The 21,093-nt window shown below is 44.9% G+C and overlaps 2 protein-coding genes across 6 annotated transcripts in view; one reads left to right on the forward strand and one right to left on the reverse strand.

Annotated features, from left to right (window-relative positions):
* Positions 1-21,093, reverse strand: part of ENOPH1 (enolase-phosphatase 1) — an 81,007-nt gene that overhangs the window by 47,607 nt on the left and 12,307 nt on the right. For 2 of the 4 annotated variants that reach the window (XM_089303176.1, XM_002717082.6), the window contains exon 1: positions 907-1,212. The exons of 1 other annotated variant lie outside the window; for it this stretch is intronic. In XM_089303176.1, coding sequence (XP_089159302.1) covers positions 907-990 — 84 coding nt within the window. In that variant the 5' untranslated portion in view covers positions 991-1,212. Of the gene's footprint in view, positions 1-906; positions 1,213-21,093 lie in introns of those variants that run through there. One more of the 4 variants, XM_070047970.2, reaches the window with a different exon arrangement.
* HNRNPDL (heterogeneous nuclear ribonucleoprotein D like) lies at positions 1,608-7,078 on the forward strand. Of its 2 annotated transcripts, XR_007909205.3 has the most exons (9): positions 1,611-2,509; positions 3,309-3,477; positions 3,569-3,730; positions 4,184-4,315; positions 4,463-4,577; positions 5,101-5,271; positions 5,584-5,676; positions 6,047-6,151; positions 6,823-7,078. XR_007909205.3 is itself a non-coding variant. In XM_051819633.3 (8 exons), exons 1-7 carry the CDS (start codon positions 2,076-2,078, stop codon positions 5,652-5,654), a joined length of 1,254 nt encoding a protein of 417 aa, XP_051675593.1. In that variant the 5' UTR covers positions 1,608-2,075; the 3' UTR covers positions 5,655-5,676; positions 6,823-7,078. The 2 variants fall into 2 exon arrangements, 1 of the variants encoding a protein (XP_051675593.1); XM_051819633.3 differs by lacking the exon at positions 6,047-6,151 and having other exon boundaries at positions 1,608-2,509.

A 21,093-nucleotide genomic window follows, 5' to 3' on the forward strand; every position in this document is an offset into this window, starting at 1 on the left:
GTACACGGGTTTATTACAACCTACATAGAGAAAATCATTCCTTACGGGTAATTTTTAAAACTAACTTAAAATCTAAACAGAATTTAAGACTCAGGCTGCTTATTTTTTTTTGGAAGACAGGGTTCTCATACCTTCATACTTCGTAAACAATAATTCTTTGATTATTGTACACAAGCATCCCTAATTAACAGTTGCATCTGAGATGAATTCTTAAGCTTCTGGAAGTTAAATAAAGAAAAGCCGAGGCCCCAGGAACTCTTACAGATATTGCACCAGACAGACGTGGAAGCAAGCAGCCGGCTATCACGCGGAGCCGTAGGCTTGCGAACTGGGCGTAGACGGCTGTTGGTTAACAGGGACACCCCAGGCGGGATGTGATCACAGGAGCTTCAAGCTTCCATGGCCAGCTAAGGATGAACGGAATCTGCAAGTGTCCTACAGCGCAGTAAGTCAGCACCAGGGACCACACAGCCCAGTCGAGTCAGAGAACGGTGTGCGGTTGTCGGCCGCTAACAGCATGGGTGGGAAGGGGCATACAGCAGCCATTACCGCCCAAGAAAAGTCACCAGGACACTCCGGGCTTTCCATTCGGGGGGACAAGAAGCCTTCAGGACCAACACATCGAGGTCACCGCCTCCCCGGGCTCGGCCAAGCACAAGGCGGGCGCTCACCTGCCGGCCACCCCGACCGACCCGCCCATCCCATCGCTGCCCACCCATGTGCATCTAATCCGGAGCAAGGACAGCGGAGGGAGAAGATGGTGCCGTGAGAGGCGCCCGCAACCTCCCCATTCCGCAGGGGACGCAGCCACACCGCCTCTCCTGAGCCTCCGCAAGGTCTGCAACACTTAAAAAATAAATAAATAAATAAGCACAGTTAACTTCCCCGCTCCCTTCCGCCCCTCACCTTCACGAAAGAAATCGGGGTTGTGGTACCTTCGATATCTAACAGGATCACAGTGACTTCGGCGGGCACCGAAAGCACGACCATTTCCCTACCGGATGCTATTTCGGGGATCGGCCTACGGGTACCAAAGGCCGAGGGCGGCGTCGGCGGCGCCCCCAGGACCGTCTTGGGCTCCCCAACAGCCCGGCTACCACCTCGGAGCCGGCGACCGCGCGCGGCCTGAAGCGCGTAGCGGAGAGGCCACCTCGGCGAACCTGGAAGTGCGAGACAGCGCGGCCCTCCAGAGGCCCGAAACTCGCGAGCTGCGCGGGGCGGGAGCTCCACACCACGTGGGCAGAGGGAGGGGGCGGGTCCTGGCCGTGTCCCGCCCCCCCAGGAGGGCGGGGCAGGCGCCGGCGCCAGCGCCAGCGCCGATTGGCCACGAAGGCGGCCCGTCAAACTGGGCCTCGCGTGGGCGGGAACAAAGAAGCGAACGCGGGAGCCGGGCACGCGGGTACGCGCCTTCCGCAGACGGGTTGAGCAAGCGGGGAGAGGCCTGGGGCACGTGCAGACGGGAGGCCCGCGAGGGGCGCGCCGGGGATGTGAGTGCCCCTTGCCCTCTTCGGCACCTAGCCCCCACCCCCACCCCGCCCACTGCCTCCGCTTTTGCATATTGACAGCATCCCGACCGGGCCTCCCGCCCCGCCTCCCGCCCCGGCACGCGGAGGAGGCCGTCCGGGGCCTCGGCTGCGGCCGAGCCGCGCTGGGGGGCCCGCCGCGCCCCCTCGCCTCGCGCGCCCGAGCTCCTAGCGGAAGAGACGCCCGCGCCGCGCCGCTGCGCCCGCTTCCTGTTCGGCTGGTTCCAGCCAGCTCGAGGACAAAACACGCGTGCGCGCGGACGGGCGGGCGAGCGCTCGCCGCTTCAGCCGCCAGCGCCGGAGCAGCCGGGCCGCGGTGCTAGCCGACAGGAGCAGCCGTCGCAGCAGCTCCGCTCTGAGGGACCGAGGGCGGCCCAAGGCAGTGTTGGCGGCTCTTTGCTAGCAGTGGGCCGGACCGGACGGCAGAGACAAAGGCTCTCAAGGCAAGAGGGACTGTGGTCCTGCGACAGCGCCGCTCGGGATTTCTGGCCCCCGGACGCTCTCCTCTCCTCCCAGGCCCGCGACCCCTCGCTCCTCACCGGGAGGGCCGCGATGGAGGTCCCGCCCCGGCTCTCCCATGCGCCGCCGCCATTGTTCCCCTCCGCGCCCGCTACTTTAGCCTCCCGCAGCCTCTCCCATTGGCGGCCGCGGGCCCCGCGGCAGCTCGCCCCGCTGCTCCCGTCGCTCGCTGCCAGCTCCGCCCGGCAGGGGGCGCGCCGGAGCCAGCGCCACGTCACCGCGCAGCAGCCCTCCCGATTGGCGGGCGGGGCGGCTATAAAGGGAGGGCGCAGGCGGCGCCCGGATCTCTTCCGCCGCCATTTTAAATCCAGCTCCATACAACGCTCCGCCGCCGCGACCCGCACCGCGCGCCAGCACCCCCCTGCCGACCGCTCCGCCGCCATGGAGGATATGAACGAGTACAGCAACATAGAGGAGTTCGCGGAGGGATCCAAGATCAACGCGAGCAAGAATCAGCAGGATGACGGGTACCGCACGCCTCTCCCCTCTCCCCCTCCCCCAGCGCGTCGCACGCGCCCTTCGGCCCTCGGGAGCCGCGCGCTGGCCCGGTTCTTGCCAGGAGGCGACCCCCCGCGTGCCCGCTGGGCCCTGCTAGCTTGGAGGGAAGAGGAAAGTAAGAGCCGGCGGGGGAGACTCGAGAGGCCCGCGGAGGGTGGGGGAAGGGCGGAGGGGTTAGAGGAGGAGGGCGGCAGCGTCTGTGTCCCGAGTGCGCAGGCGCCGCGTGGGGCTGGGGGGAGGGGCCGGCCTGGCTGCGCCACATGCTGCAGCTGCCGCCGCCTCTTCATTGTGTGCGCGCGTGTGTGTTTGTGTCCGCTCCTGCGCCTGGGATTCCTGGGGCGACTTTGGGGAACTCCTGGTTTGGGCACCAGCGGGCAGCTGGTCCCCTGGTCCCCAGGATGCGCTATGACAAGTTCCCTACGTGGAACGTTGGCTGGACATCTGAGGAGGAGGGTGGGACCTGGATGCATGAGATTGTTTAGAAAGTTGAGATTTCTAACCGGCGGCGATCTGGACGGGACCTTTGGCTTCTTGCACTGGCTCCTTTCAAGCTTGGCGTTACACAAAGCATGAGAACCGTTTGTCCATACTGTTCTGGGTGGGATTTTGTGATTTTTTTTTTTTTTTTTTTTTTGCGGTCTGTTCGTGCATGTCTGTAAAGGTAGGTTGAATTGCGTGCACTTAATTGGATGAATTTAATCTGGTAATTGGGCCGAAGTCGTCATTTGGGTTACTACTAAACACTGTAAAAATAACTTTTGTTTTTAGTAAAATGTTTATTGGAGGCTTGAGCTGGGATACGAGCAAAAAAGATCTGACTGAATATTTGTCTCGATTTGGAGAAGTTGTAGACTGTACAATTAAAACAGATCCGGTCACGGGAAGATCAAGAGGATTTGGATTTGTGCTTTTCAAAGATGCTGCTAGTGTTGATAAGGTAGGGATGTGTTTCCCAGTGTATGAGTGTGTGTTGGCAGGTGGTCCTGGGCTTTGGCTATGGCTGTCATGTGTAATTTTGTTTTTTCTAGGTTTTGGAACTGAAAGAACACAAACTGGATGGCAAATTGATAGACCCGAAAAGGGCCAAAGCTTTAAAAGGGAAAGAACCCCCTAAAAAGGTTTTTGTGGGTGGATTGAGTCCAGATACTTCTGAAGAGCAAATTAAAGAATATTTTGGAGCCTTTGGAGAGGTGCGCTGTGATTATGTTTCCATAAGTCTTGGGTTTATAAGAATGTTCATCCCTGGTCCAGTTTGTGGAAGGCAAGTCGTCTTTCACAAGGGTAGGGTTAGGTTGCTGGTTAAGTCACTTCAGTGACCGCAGCTTAACCGCATCTTTCTCTGCCGCCATGGAAACCAGCCTCAAATTTGTTTCTGCTCAAAACCTACTTCTTTTAAGAGTGCTGAGTGTTCTGACCTAATGACTAGAGACGGCTCCCGGGTACAAAGTGTGGTGAGTAAAGGATGTGTTAACTCTCAGCATCAAGTCATTCGATATTGGTGTTGACAGTAAAACTGTGGTGTCTGCACGGAAGTCATCTGCTTAGAGTAACGTGTTGAAGCGTGAAAAGCACCTGTGGCATTCTGAAACTCTGGTAGCTTCGTTTCATTACTGCATGATCTTGAGTGTGCATCTGGATTTCAGATTGAAAACATTGAACTTCCCATGGATACAAAAACAAATGAAAGAAGAGGGTTTTGCTTTATCACATACACAGATGAAGAGCCAGTAAAGAAATTGTTGGAAAGCAGATACCATCAAATTGGTTCTGGGAAGGTAAACCCATTTAGTTACATTACATGAGAAATTTGGGGGGGATTTTTACTGAAATAGTGTTTCAGTCTCTTAGAAGAAGAATGAAGTCGTTTAATATTTAAAAAGAAAACTTCTATCAAGTGTTTATGTGTTTTTATTTGTTTATAGTGTGAAATCAAAGTTGCACAACCTAAAGAAGTATATAGGCAGCAACAGCAACAACAGAAAGGAGGACGAGGTGCTGCAGCTGGTGGCCGAGGTGGTACTAGGGGTCGTGGCCGAGGTGAGCCTTAATTCTTGAAGTAACTGCATGGGAGCAGCTGCATACTGTCAAGTGTAGGGTAAGCCCTTAAAGAGGAAAGGCTAAGTTTAAAGCTGTCCTAGTATGGAAACTGCTCAGCTGTGTGGGGGGGAGGGGTTAGTAACAAGCCAATTGTTTTCACCTGAAGCAGTGAATGGCCACTGACAGTGTCATCACAGATAGGGAGGCAATGCTGTTGACGTCGTGTGGCTGGTCTGGTTGCCTTTGTTGGGCTGGAGGCCTCGATTTAACCAGAACAGCCTAATAGTCTATAATTGTATGGGAAAAAATGTAATGATTTCCAGTGACATTTGGGAACCTTGATACTGGCACAGTTGGACTTTCTGCTTCCTTGTTAATTTTACAAGTTAAAAAAACTCTTGGAGCAGATAGCTCTGTATCCATTGTCATTTAAGATTGCAGAGTGAGGAACAGAAACACATCGTTTTATGTTAGGACTTGGGGTCAGAAGTTGTTTCCTAACAATCATTGTGCATTGTTTCAGGTCAGGGCCAAAACTGGAACCAAGGATTTAATAACTATTATGATCAAGGATATGGAAATTACAATAGTGCCTATGGTGGTGATCAAAACTATAGTGGCTATGGCGGATATGATTATACTGGGTATAACTATGGGAACTATGGATATGGACAGGGATATGCAGACTACAGTGGTAAGAACATTTAACTTAATTTCATAAACCAAGCATACAATCCCATTCTGAAAGTGTGTGTCTTTGGATTTTCCATTTATTGACATGCTTGGAGTTATTTTGAAGCATGTTATAGGGTGATTATGCTGATGCAGATACCTGGTTACAAGAGTACTAGGGTGTGTAATTTATAGCTATTTTATTAATGACAAGTTAACTTAATATGTTGTTCAGCATGCAAAGTATTAAATGGTGTTAGGTTTTTTTTTTAAATGTTTGTAAAGAAACCAAGTCATAGAAAACTGCTTAATAGAATTTGTTTTTTCAAAATAGGTCAACAGAGCACTTATGGCAAGGCATCTCGAGGGGGTGGCAATCACCAAAATAATTACCAGCCATACTAAAGGAGGACTCTGGAGAAAACAGGTGTGTATAAGAGTGCAAGAACCCAGTGAAAAATGTCTAAATTTAATTTAAAGATCAATAGACAAATGGAAAATAAGTAAAAACAATATTATGTAGCTGTTTTTACTAAATTGTTAATTTTTAATCACTTTATGAGCCTGTTTTGCCTAAAGTGTCTATAGATCTTTAACTTTAAAGTCTTACCTCACCTTCTTTAGTATTACAGAAAAACTTAAGAGTTTTTCTGTTTGCTTTGTGTACCAGGTGGTCTAGAGGAATAATTAAACTTTTTAGAACTATTAACAGGTAAAGTACTGAAATGGGTACAACTTAAGGAAAACAAGAATGTTGTCTTCTAACTCTGACATTATACCTTGTTTGTACCCGCCAGCGGGAACTTCATTGCAGGCCGTGTGTCACCCTGACCACGTCTATCTCTGGGGGTCGCACGTTGCGGGCAGAGCGCAAGGCATACACCAGAAAACGCTGTCCTGTGGTATGGTCTCTTCCAACTTCATGTACCAGCGTAAAGATTAAAGTGGAAAACTTCAGACTTTGGCTTCTTTTTTAATCTTTTTGGAGATTAAGTGTCTAAACTTAACTTAAATGGTTTTTTACAGGAGTTAAAGTACATAAATGCCTTTTTACAGCTTAATCATTTTGGTCTTCTGTTTAGTGTTGTATTTCAATTGTGGAGCCTCATTTTAAGTGTTCATTCTTTAAGATTTAATGCTTGCTTTTTCTTTTTATAGCTAATAGTGAAATCTACAAACCAAAACAAGAACTTTTAAATCTGGGATATAAATTAAAGATCATATGCACAAAAGCAATTCATTTTCTTGTAATACAATGCCCCATCCGAAATTCTTATTTGTGACAGCATTTTGTTTGGCTTACTAGAGATATTTCTAGTGGGCTTTAATCTGTTCAACCCACAAAGATGGGAGGCTTGCATTCCCAGGTTGTCTACTGAATAGATGCGAATTTATTATCATTTGGGAACTCCAGGGTGAGTTAATTACCCAAACTGTATTTTGACAATAAATATGCATGTGATCTTTAATTATTGAAGAATAAAGTGAGGACTTAAAGCAATTCATGAAAGTGGACCTTTGAAAGCCTGTCAGACTTGCACAAATGTAATTGTTATTTTGTTTTTATTTTTAGGAGATGCTAAAGAAACCCATCTTGCAGAAGGACACTGAAGATTGGTCTTCTGTTGATCTAAGATGATTATTTTGTAAAAGACTTTCTAGTGTACAAGGCACAAATGTGTCCAACTGTATATAGCCGCCAACTAGTTTTGTTTTTACTTTGTCCTTTGCTATCCGTGTTATGACTCAATGTGGATTTGTGTTTATACAAATTTTATTTGTATGATTTCATGTTAAACCTCAAATAAATGCTTCCTTATGTGATTGTTTTTCTGCGTCAGGTACTGCATAGCTCTGTAAGATGTACTTTAAGCAATAATTAAGGCACAGTTTATTTTTTAGGGCATATGTAGTCTACAAGGAGACACTGTGGTCCTTCATGAATAGCCAGCTACAGTGTGACCCTGTTCCCTGTTCATGTAGATGCATCCTGTGCTTTGTTTGAGGCTTCTACCATATCCCTAAGTAATGTTCTTTCCTCTCTGGTTGCTTGGAGGCTATGAAAGCCATTGTATTGGGATTAGTGGAGGCTTTTCTGGTAGACTCTGTGTCTTTTAGATTGTGTTTTCACTTTTACAACAGAACTTGTTAATACAATAGCTCCCATTTGCTTTATTCCTTTTTCTGGAGAGCCATTTATGATTTCCTAATTACTTGCTAAACAGTTAATTGATGGTCTCCCTGCAAAAACTTTCGCTAATCTTAATATTCTGACTTCAGTTCCTTTGATTTTAAAAATTTCAGATGAACAGGAAATAGTACTGTAAAATCAGTAGGCATTCTGGTTTAACAAGAGCATTGATAAGGGTTTTGGCAGACAGGTCTGATGGTATCCATTGAAGTTAGAGTGAAAAGATTAAAATTGGACGTAGTGGCAGAATACTTTCCTTGTGTTCTGTTGGTAAGCTACCAGACTAAATATTTTCTATTTGGGCATTCTTAGGAAGCTGGGTTAATCTGTTAACATGTCAAGTTAGAAAAAGTTACTGATAGCTAAATACTATTTTTAATGCAGTTAGTGCATGAGCTGAGCAGTTAACTGCTGTTTATTTCCATATTCAGGCACGGAAGGAGTGATGGAAGGGATATGCATTAAGTCAGGTGTGTTAATGTCAATTTCATATGTGACTTGAGTCACATCATAATGTGTCTTCCTGGTGCATTGGAAAAAGTTTTATATCTAGGTTTTAGAAAAGTCCTAGGTAATAGAAGCTTTGAATTTTAAATGCAGTATAGTTGGGTTTAGGGAAATTGGTTTCCATGGTTCCATATTAGCTTCTGGAGTTGGCATCCATGTTCACATGTAGAGTAATTGGTCTCACACTCTACCACTGTAAGTTTTTTGTTTTCTGTGTGTGTGTGTGTGTGTGTGCTGATTCCCACCATTTAAAAAAATTTGATGCCTCCAACTTTGAATGATGTTTGTACTTGCTGGGCTATCCAGTTACAGTGCTCTTGGCCTTGTTTTGCTCCTGCTTTACTATTTGACCTTAGACCTAGGCCAAGTACCACTGCTGGCTGTTGGAAGGGATTCTGTTTGTTTATTTGAACATGCAACATTAGGGAAGGGGAGAGAGAGTTTCAGTTGTTGTCAGTAGGTACAGTAGGGTAGTGAATCCTGTAAGTTCAAATTTATGATTAGGTGATGAGTTGACATTGAGATTGTCCTTTTCCCTGATCAAAATGAATAAAAGCTTTTTAAACAAAATCTAAACTCTTAATCAAGTCTTGATATGTATTACTTTGAGAAAAGAACACTGTCTACAGATTATTGTCGGAGATGCTTCACAAAGAATTGAAGGGGGAGTGAAATGTACTTGTTTCTGCCCCCAGGGGCTCTGGACTCTGGATTTAATTCAGTTTTTAGGGTCTTAGCAGTTTGTCAACTGATGTACATTTGAAATAAATGGACTATGGCTAAGTGCTCTAGGCTCTTTTCAGTTGAGCAAACTAAATTTAGTATCAAGATCCACTCCTGTTCATTTAAGAGCAACCTCTTAGTTTGGTTGTTTCTTACAGGGGGTGTGGGGTGAAAATGGAATTCTGAAGTATCTAATACAGCCAAGTTAGCCTGTATGTCTTGTTAAACATGCTTTGCAACTGTTTTGACCAAAGTTCTATGTGATGTTAACTCATCCTAACAGAAAATCTTAGTAGTTTCATTGGTTATCACGTCTGTATCAAACTCAGCCACTTTCAAGGTGTAAGACTTGACATAACCTGTTGGAATACTTGACATGCAGAAGCAGAGACTAATTCCATTTTTGTGGAAGGATCCCTTGCTAACAAATTTAGCACAAGGGCATCTCTGAATAGGAAGTTGATTATTCATTTATCAGAATTTGGTTCAAACATATGCCAGATTTCATCAATTGTGCTTCAAGAATTTTAGGTAGGTAGACAATTTTTAATAGATGTGTATATGTACCTATTTGGTTCTATTGAGCAAAATTTAGCAATTGCGATTATTTAAAAATCCTGCTCTTAAACTCAGTCTAACAGATTTGTTACATAATTTGTAGTCTCAGCTTTTTGAACAAAAGCATTGCAACTTGTTTTTATAAGTTCTGAAATACATTGCCATAAAAATATGTGCTGTCCTTTTAGGATTAGTTGGGGTTTTATATTTTTTTGAAACACTGGATGTGGAATTTTAGAAAAGGTTGATGTAATAGCAAAAAATAAAAATACACCTTTGACTTCTCAACCAATACTTAACAACTGCAGGGAAGGACTGGTGGTTTGGGGATTACAGGGTACTAGCTGAAGTTTCAGGACAACTTGTGCTATCATAACTTTATTGCTGATTTTACCCTTCTCTGTCCCCAGTTGTGGAATTATACTGTAATCTTGAAGTGTGGGGACTGAGTATGTCCAAAATTGTACCAGCTTTTCATGAACCTAAAAGAAGCTAACTTGAATGTTGACAGTCTAATATCAGGCCAGTCCCATTATACTGGTGTTAAAAGGAAGCAGTGGATGGTGAAAAGCTCTGGGGGGAAGGTCTCAGGGTAATCCAGGAAGCAAAATGAACTCAAAACCAAGGCTATCAGAGGGAAAGACCTAAAGGCCTCCCACTAGGCCCACCTCCCAGACACCAGCATTAAGCTGCCACCCTAAATCGGTTGACCATTAGTGTTAATGTTTAACAATGCTTTGGGATTTAAATGTCTTTGTGAGTTGGCAAATCCTGTTCAAATTAAGATTTTCAAGTCTTAGAGTTTGGTTTTTTCAAAAGACTGGCATGAGATAGAAATTGTGAGAAACATAGGAAAGTTTTCACGCTTTTTGAAGAATCTAACCAAAAATGAATGGTCTTGCTAAAAGATGGATGTCTATACTTAATACTTTAATTGTCGTTTCAAGGAAGTTACAGGCTTCTTTCAAAGCTAGGTGGCTTAAAAAGGCTCTTGAAGTTGTTGACGCATAACAAATTGGTTGTATTTGCTATCAGTGATGAAGTACAAAAAATTTCAGATTTTTTTTAAAGATTTATGTATTGAAACGCAGAGACTCCATTCGCTGGTTTATTCCCCAAATGGCTGCAATGACAGGGTTGGCTGGGCCAGAGCCAGGAGCTTCCTCTGGGTTCTCTACATGGGGGCAAGGGCCCAAGCACTTGGGTCATCTGCTTTTGTAGGCGCATTAGCAGGGAGCAGAAGCCAAGTGGTAACAGGAACCCAGCGCTCATATGGGATGTTGGCATCACAAGTGGCAGCTCAACCCTCTAGTCCGTAATACCAGTCCCCCAGATGTTCTTCATTTAGCTATTTGCATTGGCCTGGTGAACACTATATAATGTATCAATGACAGAGAAGTATGGTTAACCCCATAAAGGATCCTACTCAAAACCTCGATTAATTTTCAAGTTGGGGGGGGCCGATGCCATGGCACAATGAGTTAGTCCTCTGCCTGCGGCGCCAGCATCCCATATGGGTGCCGGTTTGAGCCCTGGCTGCGGCTCTTTCAATCAAGCTCTCTCTGTGACCTGGGAAAGCAGTGGAAGATGATCCAAGTCCTTGGGCCCCTGCACCCACATGGGAGACCCGGAAGAAGCACCTGGCTCCTGGCTTTCGATAAGTGCAGCTCTGGCTGTTGTGGAGAGTGAACCAACGGACGGAAGACCTCTTTCTCTCTGTCTCTCTCACTGTAATTACCTCTCAAATAAAAAATTTAAAAATTTTTCAAGTTGGGGAAGTTATCTAATTGAATTTTAAAACACCAACTGATTACATTTTTTAATCTTAAAGATGTATCAAACCTTTTTTTAAAAAAATTTATTTAAAGGCAGAGTTAGAGAAATTTTCCATCCACTAGTTCACTCCCCAAATAGCTGCAACTGCTGGGGTTGAGCCAGGCCAGGGCCAAGATTTTGGAACTCCATCTGGGTCTTCCATCAGACCATCTTTCACATTCCCAGGTGGATCAGCAGAGAGCTGGGTTGAACTATTGTCGCTATGGGATGCCAGCATCCCATGGTGTAGCTTAACCCACTGTGCCACTGGCCTCTATTTTTTATTTCAAGCAGAGAAGAGACTATGACAGAGATCTTATCTGCCAGCTAACTCCCCAAATGTTCTCAAAAGCTGGGCATGGCTGAAGTCCGGAGCCCAGAATTTAATGCAGGACTCCCATGTGGATAGCAGGGAGACTTGAACCACAACAGTTGCCTCTTCCTGTTGTGTTAGCAGGAAGTTGGAGTCAGAAGCCAACTAAGTTCTTCTGATAAGGGATGTGGATGTCTTCCTACTAGTCCAAATGTCTGCTCCTATCAAACCCTTAAGTTTCTGCAGTGTTTGTCACTCTGGGAGTGACCTTTAGCCTTAACATTATTAATACACTTTATGAATGCTGAGATCTTTTGTGAGAAACTAGGGTTGTGTTACAATTGATCCATTCATGTTCCTCTGATGAAACTTGAGCCTGGATAATCTAAAGCAGCTGAAAAATACATTCTATCAAAGATACATTCAATGAAATTGGTGGATATTATATACAAGAATTTATTTTTTTTGTCAGGACAAGGGCTGATAAAGTTGTTTTTCATAGTGTCAGGTTCACTTCTACAGGTTTCCTTTTAGGTGCTCAGTTGTCACAGATCAGGGAGAACTTATGATATTTGTCCCTTTGGGTCTGGCTTATTTCACTCAGCATGATGTTTTCCGGATTCCTTCGTTTTGTTGCAAATGACCGGATTTTACTTTTGTTTTTACCACTGTATAGTATTCTATAGAGTACATATCCCATATTTTCTTTATCCAGTCTTCTGTTGATGGGCATTTAGGTTGATTCCATGTATTAGCTATTGTGAATTGAGCTGCAATAAACACTGAGGTGCAGATAGCTCTTTTATTTAACAATTTAACTTCCCCTGGGTAAATTCCAAGGAGTAGGATGGCTGGATTGTGTGGTAGGGCTATATTCAGGTTTCTGAGGAATCTCACAACTGTCTTCCATAGTGGCTTTTCCAGTTTGCATTCCCACCAACAGTGGATTAGTGTGCCTTTCTCTCCATATCCTAACCAACATCTGTTGTTAGTTGATTTCTGTATGTGAGCCATTCTAACCAGAGTGAGATGAAACATTGTGGTTTTGATTTGCATTTCCCTGATGGCTAGTGATCCTGAACATTTTTTCATGTGTCTGTTGGCCGTTTGGATTTCCTCTTTTGAAAAATGTTTGTTTAGGTCCTTAAACCCTTAAGTGGGTTGTTTGTTTTGTTGTTGAGTTTCTTGATCTCTTTATAGATTCTGGTTATTAAACCTTTATCAGTTGCATAATTTGCAAATATTTTCTCCCATTCTGTTGGTTGCCTCTTCACTTTCCTGACTTTTTTTTTTTTTTTTTTTTTTTGCAGTACAGAAACTTCTCAATTTGATGTAATCTCAATTGTTAATTTTGGCTTTGACTGCCTGTGCCTCTGGGGTCTTTTCCAAGAAGACTTTGCCTGTGCCTATATCTTGCAGTGTTTCTCCGATGTTCTCTGATAATTTGATGGTGTTGGGTTGTAGATTTAGATCTTTAATCCATGTTGAGTGGATTTTTGTGTAAGGTGTAAGGTAGGGATCTTGCTTCATACTTCTGCATTAGAAATTCAGTTTTCCCAGCACCATTTGTTGAGTAGACTTTCCTTACTCCATGAATTGGTTTTAGCTCCTTGATCAAATGTAAGTTGGTTGTAGATGTTTGGATTGATTTCTGGTGTTCAAGAATACTATAAAATGTTCAGGTAAAATGGAATTAAAAAGTTTATCTTGGTGCAAACACATTTTGAAATGTATGCATAGTTTTCTGATAAAACACATTTTCCAATAACTTTTTGAAAAAGCTTCCTATTGCTCTCATTATGCCATGACTAATTAAAGCTAACAGAGCTTCTACAGTATGATAATCAACATCATGTCTCCAAGTTACTATAATGCTAACCAAAAATTAAAAGATGATATTTGTCAGTTTGTGCAGATTTTTCTAATGATACATTATTTCTACTACACTTACAATATTGAAAATGAATCCTAGAGGTTTCACTACTATCTAGGAATTTTTTGAACCATTACAGATAAAGGATGGATATTTTTGGAATAAGTATTATTTATTTCGTAGTCTGGAAATAAGTAGTATTTTAAAATATTGCAGTATAAGGGATCTACGCTGTGGCATAGCAGCTAAAGCTGCAACCTGCAGTGCTATATGGGTGCTGGTTCAAGTCGGCTGCTCTAGTTCTGATCCAGCTCTCTGCACCTGAGAGAGCAGCAGGGGATGAAACAGGTGCTTGGGCCCCTGCCACCCATGTGGGAGACCTGGGAGAAGCTTCTGGCTCCTGGCTTCAGCCTGTCCAGCCCTCCCCATCATTGCCATTTGGGGAATGAACCAGAGAATGGAAGAGTTCTATAACTCTCTCTCTCTGTGTCTCCCTTTCTATAACTCTGCCTTTCAAATAAATAAATAAATCTTAAAAAAAATATTGAGGTATCTTGCTATTATAATTTTTGAATACATTTGAAAGACTTATTTAGGAACAAAGACCTCCCCCCCCCCATATACATCTATTTTTTTTTTTTTCATATACTTCTTCCTTACAATAGTGGACTCCGAGAGCCTATCAAAACTAAGAATAACTCCACCCTTATCTAGGACTTCCTTTACTGTAATTAAAAATAATTTTTTCCTTTTTTTCCCCCCTTCTTATGTGAAAGGCAGAGAGAAAGGTTTACTCCCCAAATTACAACATCAGGGAAGTAAAACTGGGATCCGGCAACTTACTCCGGGTCTCCCAGGTGAGTGACAGGAACCCAGTTACTTGAGCCATCACTGATGCTTCCCAGGGTCTCTGATAGCAGAATCAAGAAGCTAGAATCAGGAGCCAGGGCAAGGTACTGAACCCAGGTACTCCACTCTGGGACAGGGACATCCAAGCCATCATTTTAACCACTAGAGAAAATATTCACCCCTAAAATATTTTAATTGCTATTAGCTTGATATTTCAGAATATCAAGATATGAACATTAACAAAAGGATTTTTTATTTTCCCTCTGTCTTATATCTAAAGCAATGAAAAATTCAGGTATCCCTAGTTCAAATATTCTGCTAACGGTGGGATTTTTTTAAAATATCCTAGACCCAAGAGAGGGTGATCTACTTGTTGGTGGCAGATACAGATCTGCAAATGACACACAGCAAAGATCCATGCTGTTATCAGGCTAGTAATTAAAAACATATCTGCATCTTTTTTCTGGACATAAATATTTGAGCCTTGATGAAATCACTCTTCTCATATTTCAGTAAGGTTACCAAAGAGAAAGTTTTCTCTCCCAGTTCTTCAATAGAAGCGAGCAAAACAACCAGCAAATACACAGACATTACTATTCTCTTGACTGACAGTTCTGGGATCATAAGTAAACTTAGTGCAACTTGATTAAGATCAATGGTCACAATGTATTAACATTTTTATGCAATGTGAAAGAGAAAATAGCAGTACATCAAATTGTCAAAAGTTCTCAATTGTTTCAGAAATCACTGCCCTTTATTTTTTTAAGACTTATTTTATTTGAAAGGCAGAGTTACAGAGGGAGAGAGGAAGAGTAGCTTCCTCATGGCCATAGTAGCTGGGACTGGGCCAGGCCAAAGCCAGGAGCTTGGAACTCCATCCAGATCTCACACATGGGTACAGGGACCCTAGCACTTGGGTCATCTTTCACTGAGTGGAACAGTGGTACTCAAAACAGTGCTTACATGGGATGTCGGCACTGCAGGCAGCAGCTTAATGCACTGCACCACCCATGACACTGGCTCCCAGAAATCACTCCTGAGATCATGCTCTATTCTTCTTATTTATATATATATATATATTATATATATTTCATACTGTTTTTTTATATTTTTATATTTAACATGCATCCACATTCACATGTATTAGCATACACCAGTGTATATTGTAAGGTGTATACATTTATGAAGGTGTGGCATAGTGGGTGAAGTCTCTGCCCACAGTGCTGGCATCCCATATGGGTGCCAGTTTGGGACCTGGCTGCTCCACATCCAATCCAGCCCTCTGACACGGCCTGGGAAAGCAGTGGAGGATGGCCCAAGTCCTTGGACCCCTGCACCCACATAGGAGACCTGGAGGAAACCGCTGGCTCCTGACTTTGGATTGGTTCAGTTCCGGATGTTGTGGTCATTTGGGGAATGAACCAGTGTATCGAAGATCTCTCTCTGCCTCTGCCTCTTTGTTACAATGAGCCAGGTGCTTCTCCTGGTCTCCCATGCGGGTGCAGGGCCCATCCTCCACTGCACTCCCGGGCCACAGCAGAGAGCTGGACTGGAAGAGGAGCAACCAGGACAGAATCCAGCACCCCGACTGGGACTAGAACCTGGGGTGCTGGCACCACAGACAGAGGATTAGCCAAGTGAGCCGCGGCGCTGGCCACCTCTGCCCCTTTGTAACTCTGCCTATCAAATAAATTAAAAAAAAAAAAAAAGAGAGAGAGAGAAAAGGAGTTAGCATTGTATCACAGCAGATTAAAGCCACTGCTTGCTACATCATATCCCATATCAGAGTACTGGTTTGAGTCCCAGCCACCCTGCTTCTGGTCCAGCTCCCTGCTAATATGCTTGGGAAGGCACCTGAAGATGCCCCAAGTACATGGGCCCCCATCCATGTGGGATACCCAAATGTAGTATCAGCTTCAGCCTGGTCCAACCCTGGCTGTTGTGGCCAGTTGGGGAGTGACCCAGAGAATACAATCTTTCTCTCTGTCTCTCTGTTGTTCTGCCTTTCAAATAAATAAATCTTTTTGTAAACAGTTTATGGAAAATGGAACTAAAGATAAGTTTATTTTGGTGCAAAGAACTTCAAAATCCAGGGATACTTTTTTCATAATATGCATTTTTCACAAACTTTGTTAAGACCTAGGCACAATTTCAATTTTTTTGCACCAAAATAGACAAATTCTATTTCCCGTGAGCATTGTGAAGTATTCTCATATACTCATGAAAGATTGAAGTATATAATTTTCAGGGCTGGCGCTGTGGCTTAGAAGGTTAAGCTTCTGTCTGCAGTGTCAGCATCCCATATGGGCACTGCTTGGAGTCCTGACTGCTCTACGCCTGATCCAGCTCCCTGCTAATGCACCTGAGAAAAGCAGCAGAAGATGGCCCAAGAGCTTGGGTCCCTGTACCAAGTGAGAGACCCGGAAGAAGCTCCTGCCTCTTGGCTTTGGGCAGGCTAAGCCCTGGACAGTGCAGCCATTTGGGGAGTGAACAAGCAGATGGAAGATTGTCTTTCAAACATACTGATTGCAAGCACTTCCACAACAGCATGGCAAGGATATCCAAATAATCTGCTCCATAAAAGCAATGAGGACGAGAGGAAAACATTGTCAAAATCAAGGGTGGGCATTTGGCACAGCAATTAAGTTACTGTTTGGATGTCAGTATCCCATATTGCAATGCCCAGAGTCTGGACTCCTCTGCTTCCAATCCAGCTTCCTTCTAATGTGCACCCTCAGAGGCAACAAGTGATGGCTGAAGTACCTGGGCCCCTGCCAACCATGTGGGAGACCCAGATTGAGTTCTGGGTGCCTGTCTTCAGTCTGGCTCAGCCCTGACTGCTGCAGGCATTGGGGAGTGAACCAGCAATACGGAAGATCTCTCTCTCTCTCTCTCTCTCTCTCTGCCTTTCAAGTAACATGAACACAAATTTTTTTTTCAAAGATTTATTTATTTTACTTGAAAGAGTTACACAGAGAGAGAAGAGGCAGAGAGAGAGGTCTTCCATCCGATGGTTCACTCCCCAACTGGCCACAATGGCTGGAACTGCACCGATCCGAAGCCAGGAGCCAGGAGCTTCTTCCAGGTTTCCCATACAGGTGCAGGAGCCCAAGGACTTGGGCCATCTTCCACTGCTATCCCAGGCCACAGCAGAGAGCTGGATGGGAAGTGGAGCAGCCAGGACTCGAACCGATGCCCATATGGGATGCCGGCACTTCAGGCCAGGGCGTTAACCCACTGCGCCACAGCGCCAGCCCCACACAAAAATTAATCCTCAAAATGACATTGTTAGAATTTTGGAAAATAAAGTCTTAGAACAATTTGAGAAACATTTATTTTTTTAAAAGATCCATTTATTTATTTATTTGAAAGGCAGAGTTATAGAGAGGTCTTCCACCCACTGCTTCACTCCCAAGATGGCTGCAGCTGGGTTGATCAAAACCAGAGGACAGGAGCTTCTTCTGGGTCTTTCAGGTGGGTGCAGGGGCCCAAGGGCTTGGGCCATCTTCTACTGCCTTCCCAGGTCACAGCAGAGAGCTGGATTGGAAGTGGAGCAGTCAGGACTTGAACTGGCACCCACATGGGATGCCAGCACTGCAGGCAGCAGTTTTACTCGCTACGACACAGCACTGGCCCCCAATTTAATTTTTAAAAAACAGCTTTAGGGGCCGGCACTGTGGAGTAGCAGGTAAAGCTGCCATCTGCACTGCCAGTATCCCATATGGGTGCCAGCTTCAAGTTCTGTCCGCTCCACTTCCGATCTAGCTCTCTACTATGGCCTGAGAAAGCAATGGAAGACGGCCCATGTCCTTTGGTCCCTGCACCCATGTGGGAGACCCAGAAAAATCTCCTGGCTCTGGGCTTTGGATCGACCTAGCTCTGGCCATTGCAGCCATCTGGGAGGTGAACCAGAGGATGGAAGACCTCTCTCCCTCTCTCTGCCTCTCTGTAACTCCACCTTTCAAATAAATAAATAAATCTTAAAAAAAAAAATAGCTTTGGGGCTCAGCATTGTGGCACAGTGGGTAAGCCACTGCTTAGAATACTGGCATCCCATATGGAAGTGCTGTTTTAAGTCCCTGCTGCTCTACTTCCAATCAAGCTTCCTGCTAATGTGCCTGGGCCTTGAAGCCAGGAGCCAGGAGTCTCCCCAAACTGAGAGAGATGCCCCATGGGTAGCCAGGGCCCAAGCACCTGGGCCATCATCTGATGCTTTTGCTGCTTTCCCAGGTGCGTTACCAGGTAGCCGGACTGGAAGTGAAGCAGTCAGGACGTGAACCAGTGCTCTGATATGGGATGCCAGGATCCCAAGCTGACGCTTATCCTCCTGTGCAACAATGCCGACCCCAAACTTCCTGACAGTTTAACTTGTCCTATTTGCATCCCCTCTCAAGTTCAGTGGTAGCCGTAAAAGCCAACTAGCTTTGTACTCCAGTAGGTAACAAAAACAGATGCTTCATGGGCTGGCATCTCATATGGGCACCTGTGCATGTCCCATCTGTACCACTTCCAATCCTGCTCCCTGCTAATGCTTCTGCTGGGAAAGCAGCAGATGGCCCAAGTACCTGGGCCCCCGGCCCCATATGGAAGACCCAGAAGAAGCTCCTGGCTCCTGACTTCGGCCTGGCCCAGCCCTAGTCTTTGCCGCCATTTGGGGAATGGACCAGCAGATGGAAGATCTCGCTCTCTCTGTCTCTCCCTCTCTCTGTAACTGTGCCTTTCAAATAAATAAATAAATCATTAAACAAAAAGAAAGAAAGGAAGAAAAAGAAAACCAGATACTTAGGTTCCACTGGAGCAGACAGCAGGTAGGGAGCGCCTCTAAAATCTCAGGAGCTATCTGACCTGCGTGACAGTTCACCGGAGCTACTCCACCCTCAAGTCTGTCCTTATTTCACCTGCTTCAGAGCTCAGTCTATGCAAGAGCCCTAGTCCTGGCTTGTTTCGCAAAAGCGCTCAGTGGCAATTGTTTAACATCACACTTCCCTGAGGTGGCAGTATAAGTTAGAGCTAATTAAAGACTGACCAAAAAAAAAAAAAAACCTTGAAAGAATAAAACTGGGGAATAAATGATCTGTTGAGGGCTGTGAAACGCTGCAACAGTCCTGGGAGTCTGGAAAACCACACGCCTAGGGAGAGCCGTCCACATGTGTAGGAAACAACTGTGGAGATAGAACTCACTCTCCCTGGGTGATCCTGAGGCTGCACACAAGCCAGAAGGAAAAGCTAAGGTAGAGTTGTGACCAGCCTCCTGCATTATCAAAGGCATGCTCCAACACACTCAGAGAGACCCCAGCAAAAGCCTGGAGTCTTATTGCTTCAGAGCACTTAAGGAAAGTAAATTAAGTAAAACTGACAGAATGCGAGAACAGTATCTGTAGACAATAAAACTCTGCTATCAATAATGGGTGCAACAACTAGGCAGAATATAAACAAGGGAACAGAGGATTTGAATAAAAATCATACACTAGTACTGGTGTTGGGTGTAGCAGGTTAAGCCACAGACCGCAGCGCCTGCGTCCCATGTGGGTGTGGGTTTGAGTCCCCACTGCTCTACTTCCCATCCAGCTTCCTGCTAATTTGCCTGAGAAAGCAGCAGAGGATGGCCCAAATGGCCCTGCACCCGTGTGGGAGACCTGGAAGAAGCTCCTGGCTCTTAGCTTCAGCCTGGCCCAGTCCTGGCCATTGCAGCCATTTGGGGAGTGAACCAGTGGGTGGAAGGCCTCTCTTTCTGTCTCTCCCTCTCTCTTTTTAACTCTATCTTTCAAGTAAATAAAATAAATCTTTTAAAAAAATCATAAACCAAATACAACTAAGAGATTTCTATAGAACAGTTATGTCAACAGCAGAATATACATTCTTTTCAAGTGCACATGGAATATTCTCCAGCATAAGCCATAGGCTATATCATAGCACAATCTTCAGTAAATTTTAAAAAATTATACAAAATATTTTCTCTGGGGTGGCACTATGGCAAGTGGGTAAAGCCCTGGCCTGAAGTGCCAGCATCCCACATGGGCATCGGTTCGAGACCCAGCTGCTCCACTTCCCATCCAACTCTCTGCTATGGCCTGGGAAAGCAACAGAACATGGCCCAAGTCCTTGGGCCCCTGCACCCCCATGGGAGACCCGGAAGAAACTCCTGGCTCCTGGCTTCGGATTGGTGCAGCTCCAGCTGTTGCGGCCAATTGGAGAGTGAACCATCAGATAGAAGACCTCTCTCTCTCTGCCTCTCCTCTCTCTGTGGTAACTCTGACTTTCAAATAAATAAATCTTTAAAACAACAACAACAAAAAACCCAAAATATTTTCTCTGATCACAATGAAATGAGATTCAAGATTTAATAACAAAAGGAAATCTCAAAGATTGATGGTATATGGAAGTTAAACAACACAATCCAAAATAGCTCATTAACCAAACAATTAAATATAGAAGAAATTAGGAAATAACTTGTGATGGATAAAAATATAGCCAATATATGAAAACTATGAGATGCAGCTAAGCTAACTCATGGACAAAAATTCATAGCTGTAAATACATATGTCAAAAAAAAAAGATAGGATGTCAGATCAACAAGTAATTTTCCACATGAAAACACTAGAAAAGAAGCATGAACCTAATAGTTAAAACGCCCCTTAAAATGATGACTCTGGCTCCTGCCTCCAGCTTCCTGCTTCTGCAGACCTTAGGAGACAGCAGTGAGGGTTCAAGTATTGGGTTTCCACCCTACATATGGGACACTGAAGTTCCTGGCTCCTGGTTTCAGCCTGGCCCAGCCCCAGCTGTTGTGGGCATTTGGGGAGTAAGCCAGCAAATGGGAGCTCGCTTTCTCTTTCTCAAATAAATAAATAAATAAATACAAACAACAACAACAAAACACACACACACATACACACACAAACTAGAGGGTCCAGTGTTGTGGTCTAGCAGGGAAAGCTGTCTACAATGCTAACATCCCATATGGGGGCTTGTTTGTGTTCAGAGTGCTCCACTTCCGATCCAGCTCCCTGAGAAA

Source organism: Oryctolagus cuniculus, chromosome 8 (assembly GCF_051225735.1).
Source record: "Oryctolagus cuniculus isolate XC-2025 breed Fujian yellow rabbit chromosome 8, ASM5122573v1, whole genome shotgun sequence".
NCBI lineage: Eukaryota > Metazoa > Chordata > Mammalia > Lagomorpha > Leporidae > Oryctolagus > Oryctolagus cuniculus.

Bases quoted from the DNA above. Each gene is read 5' to 3' on its own strand.
- HNRNPDL (XM_051819633.3), top strand. From the start codon at position 2,076: ATGGAGGTCCCGCCCCGGCTCTCCCATGCGCCGCCGCCATTGTTCCCC. The intron at 2,510-3,308 runs GTACCGCACGCC...TTTTGTTTTTAG, and splicing joins AAGAATCAGCAGGATGACGG to TAAAATGTTTATTGGAGGCT. The intron at 5,272-5,583 runs GTAAGAACATTT...TTTTCAAAATAG, and splicing joins GGGATATGCAGACTACAGTG to GTCAACAGAGCACTTATGGC.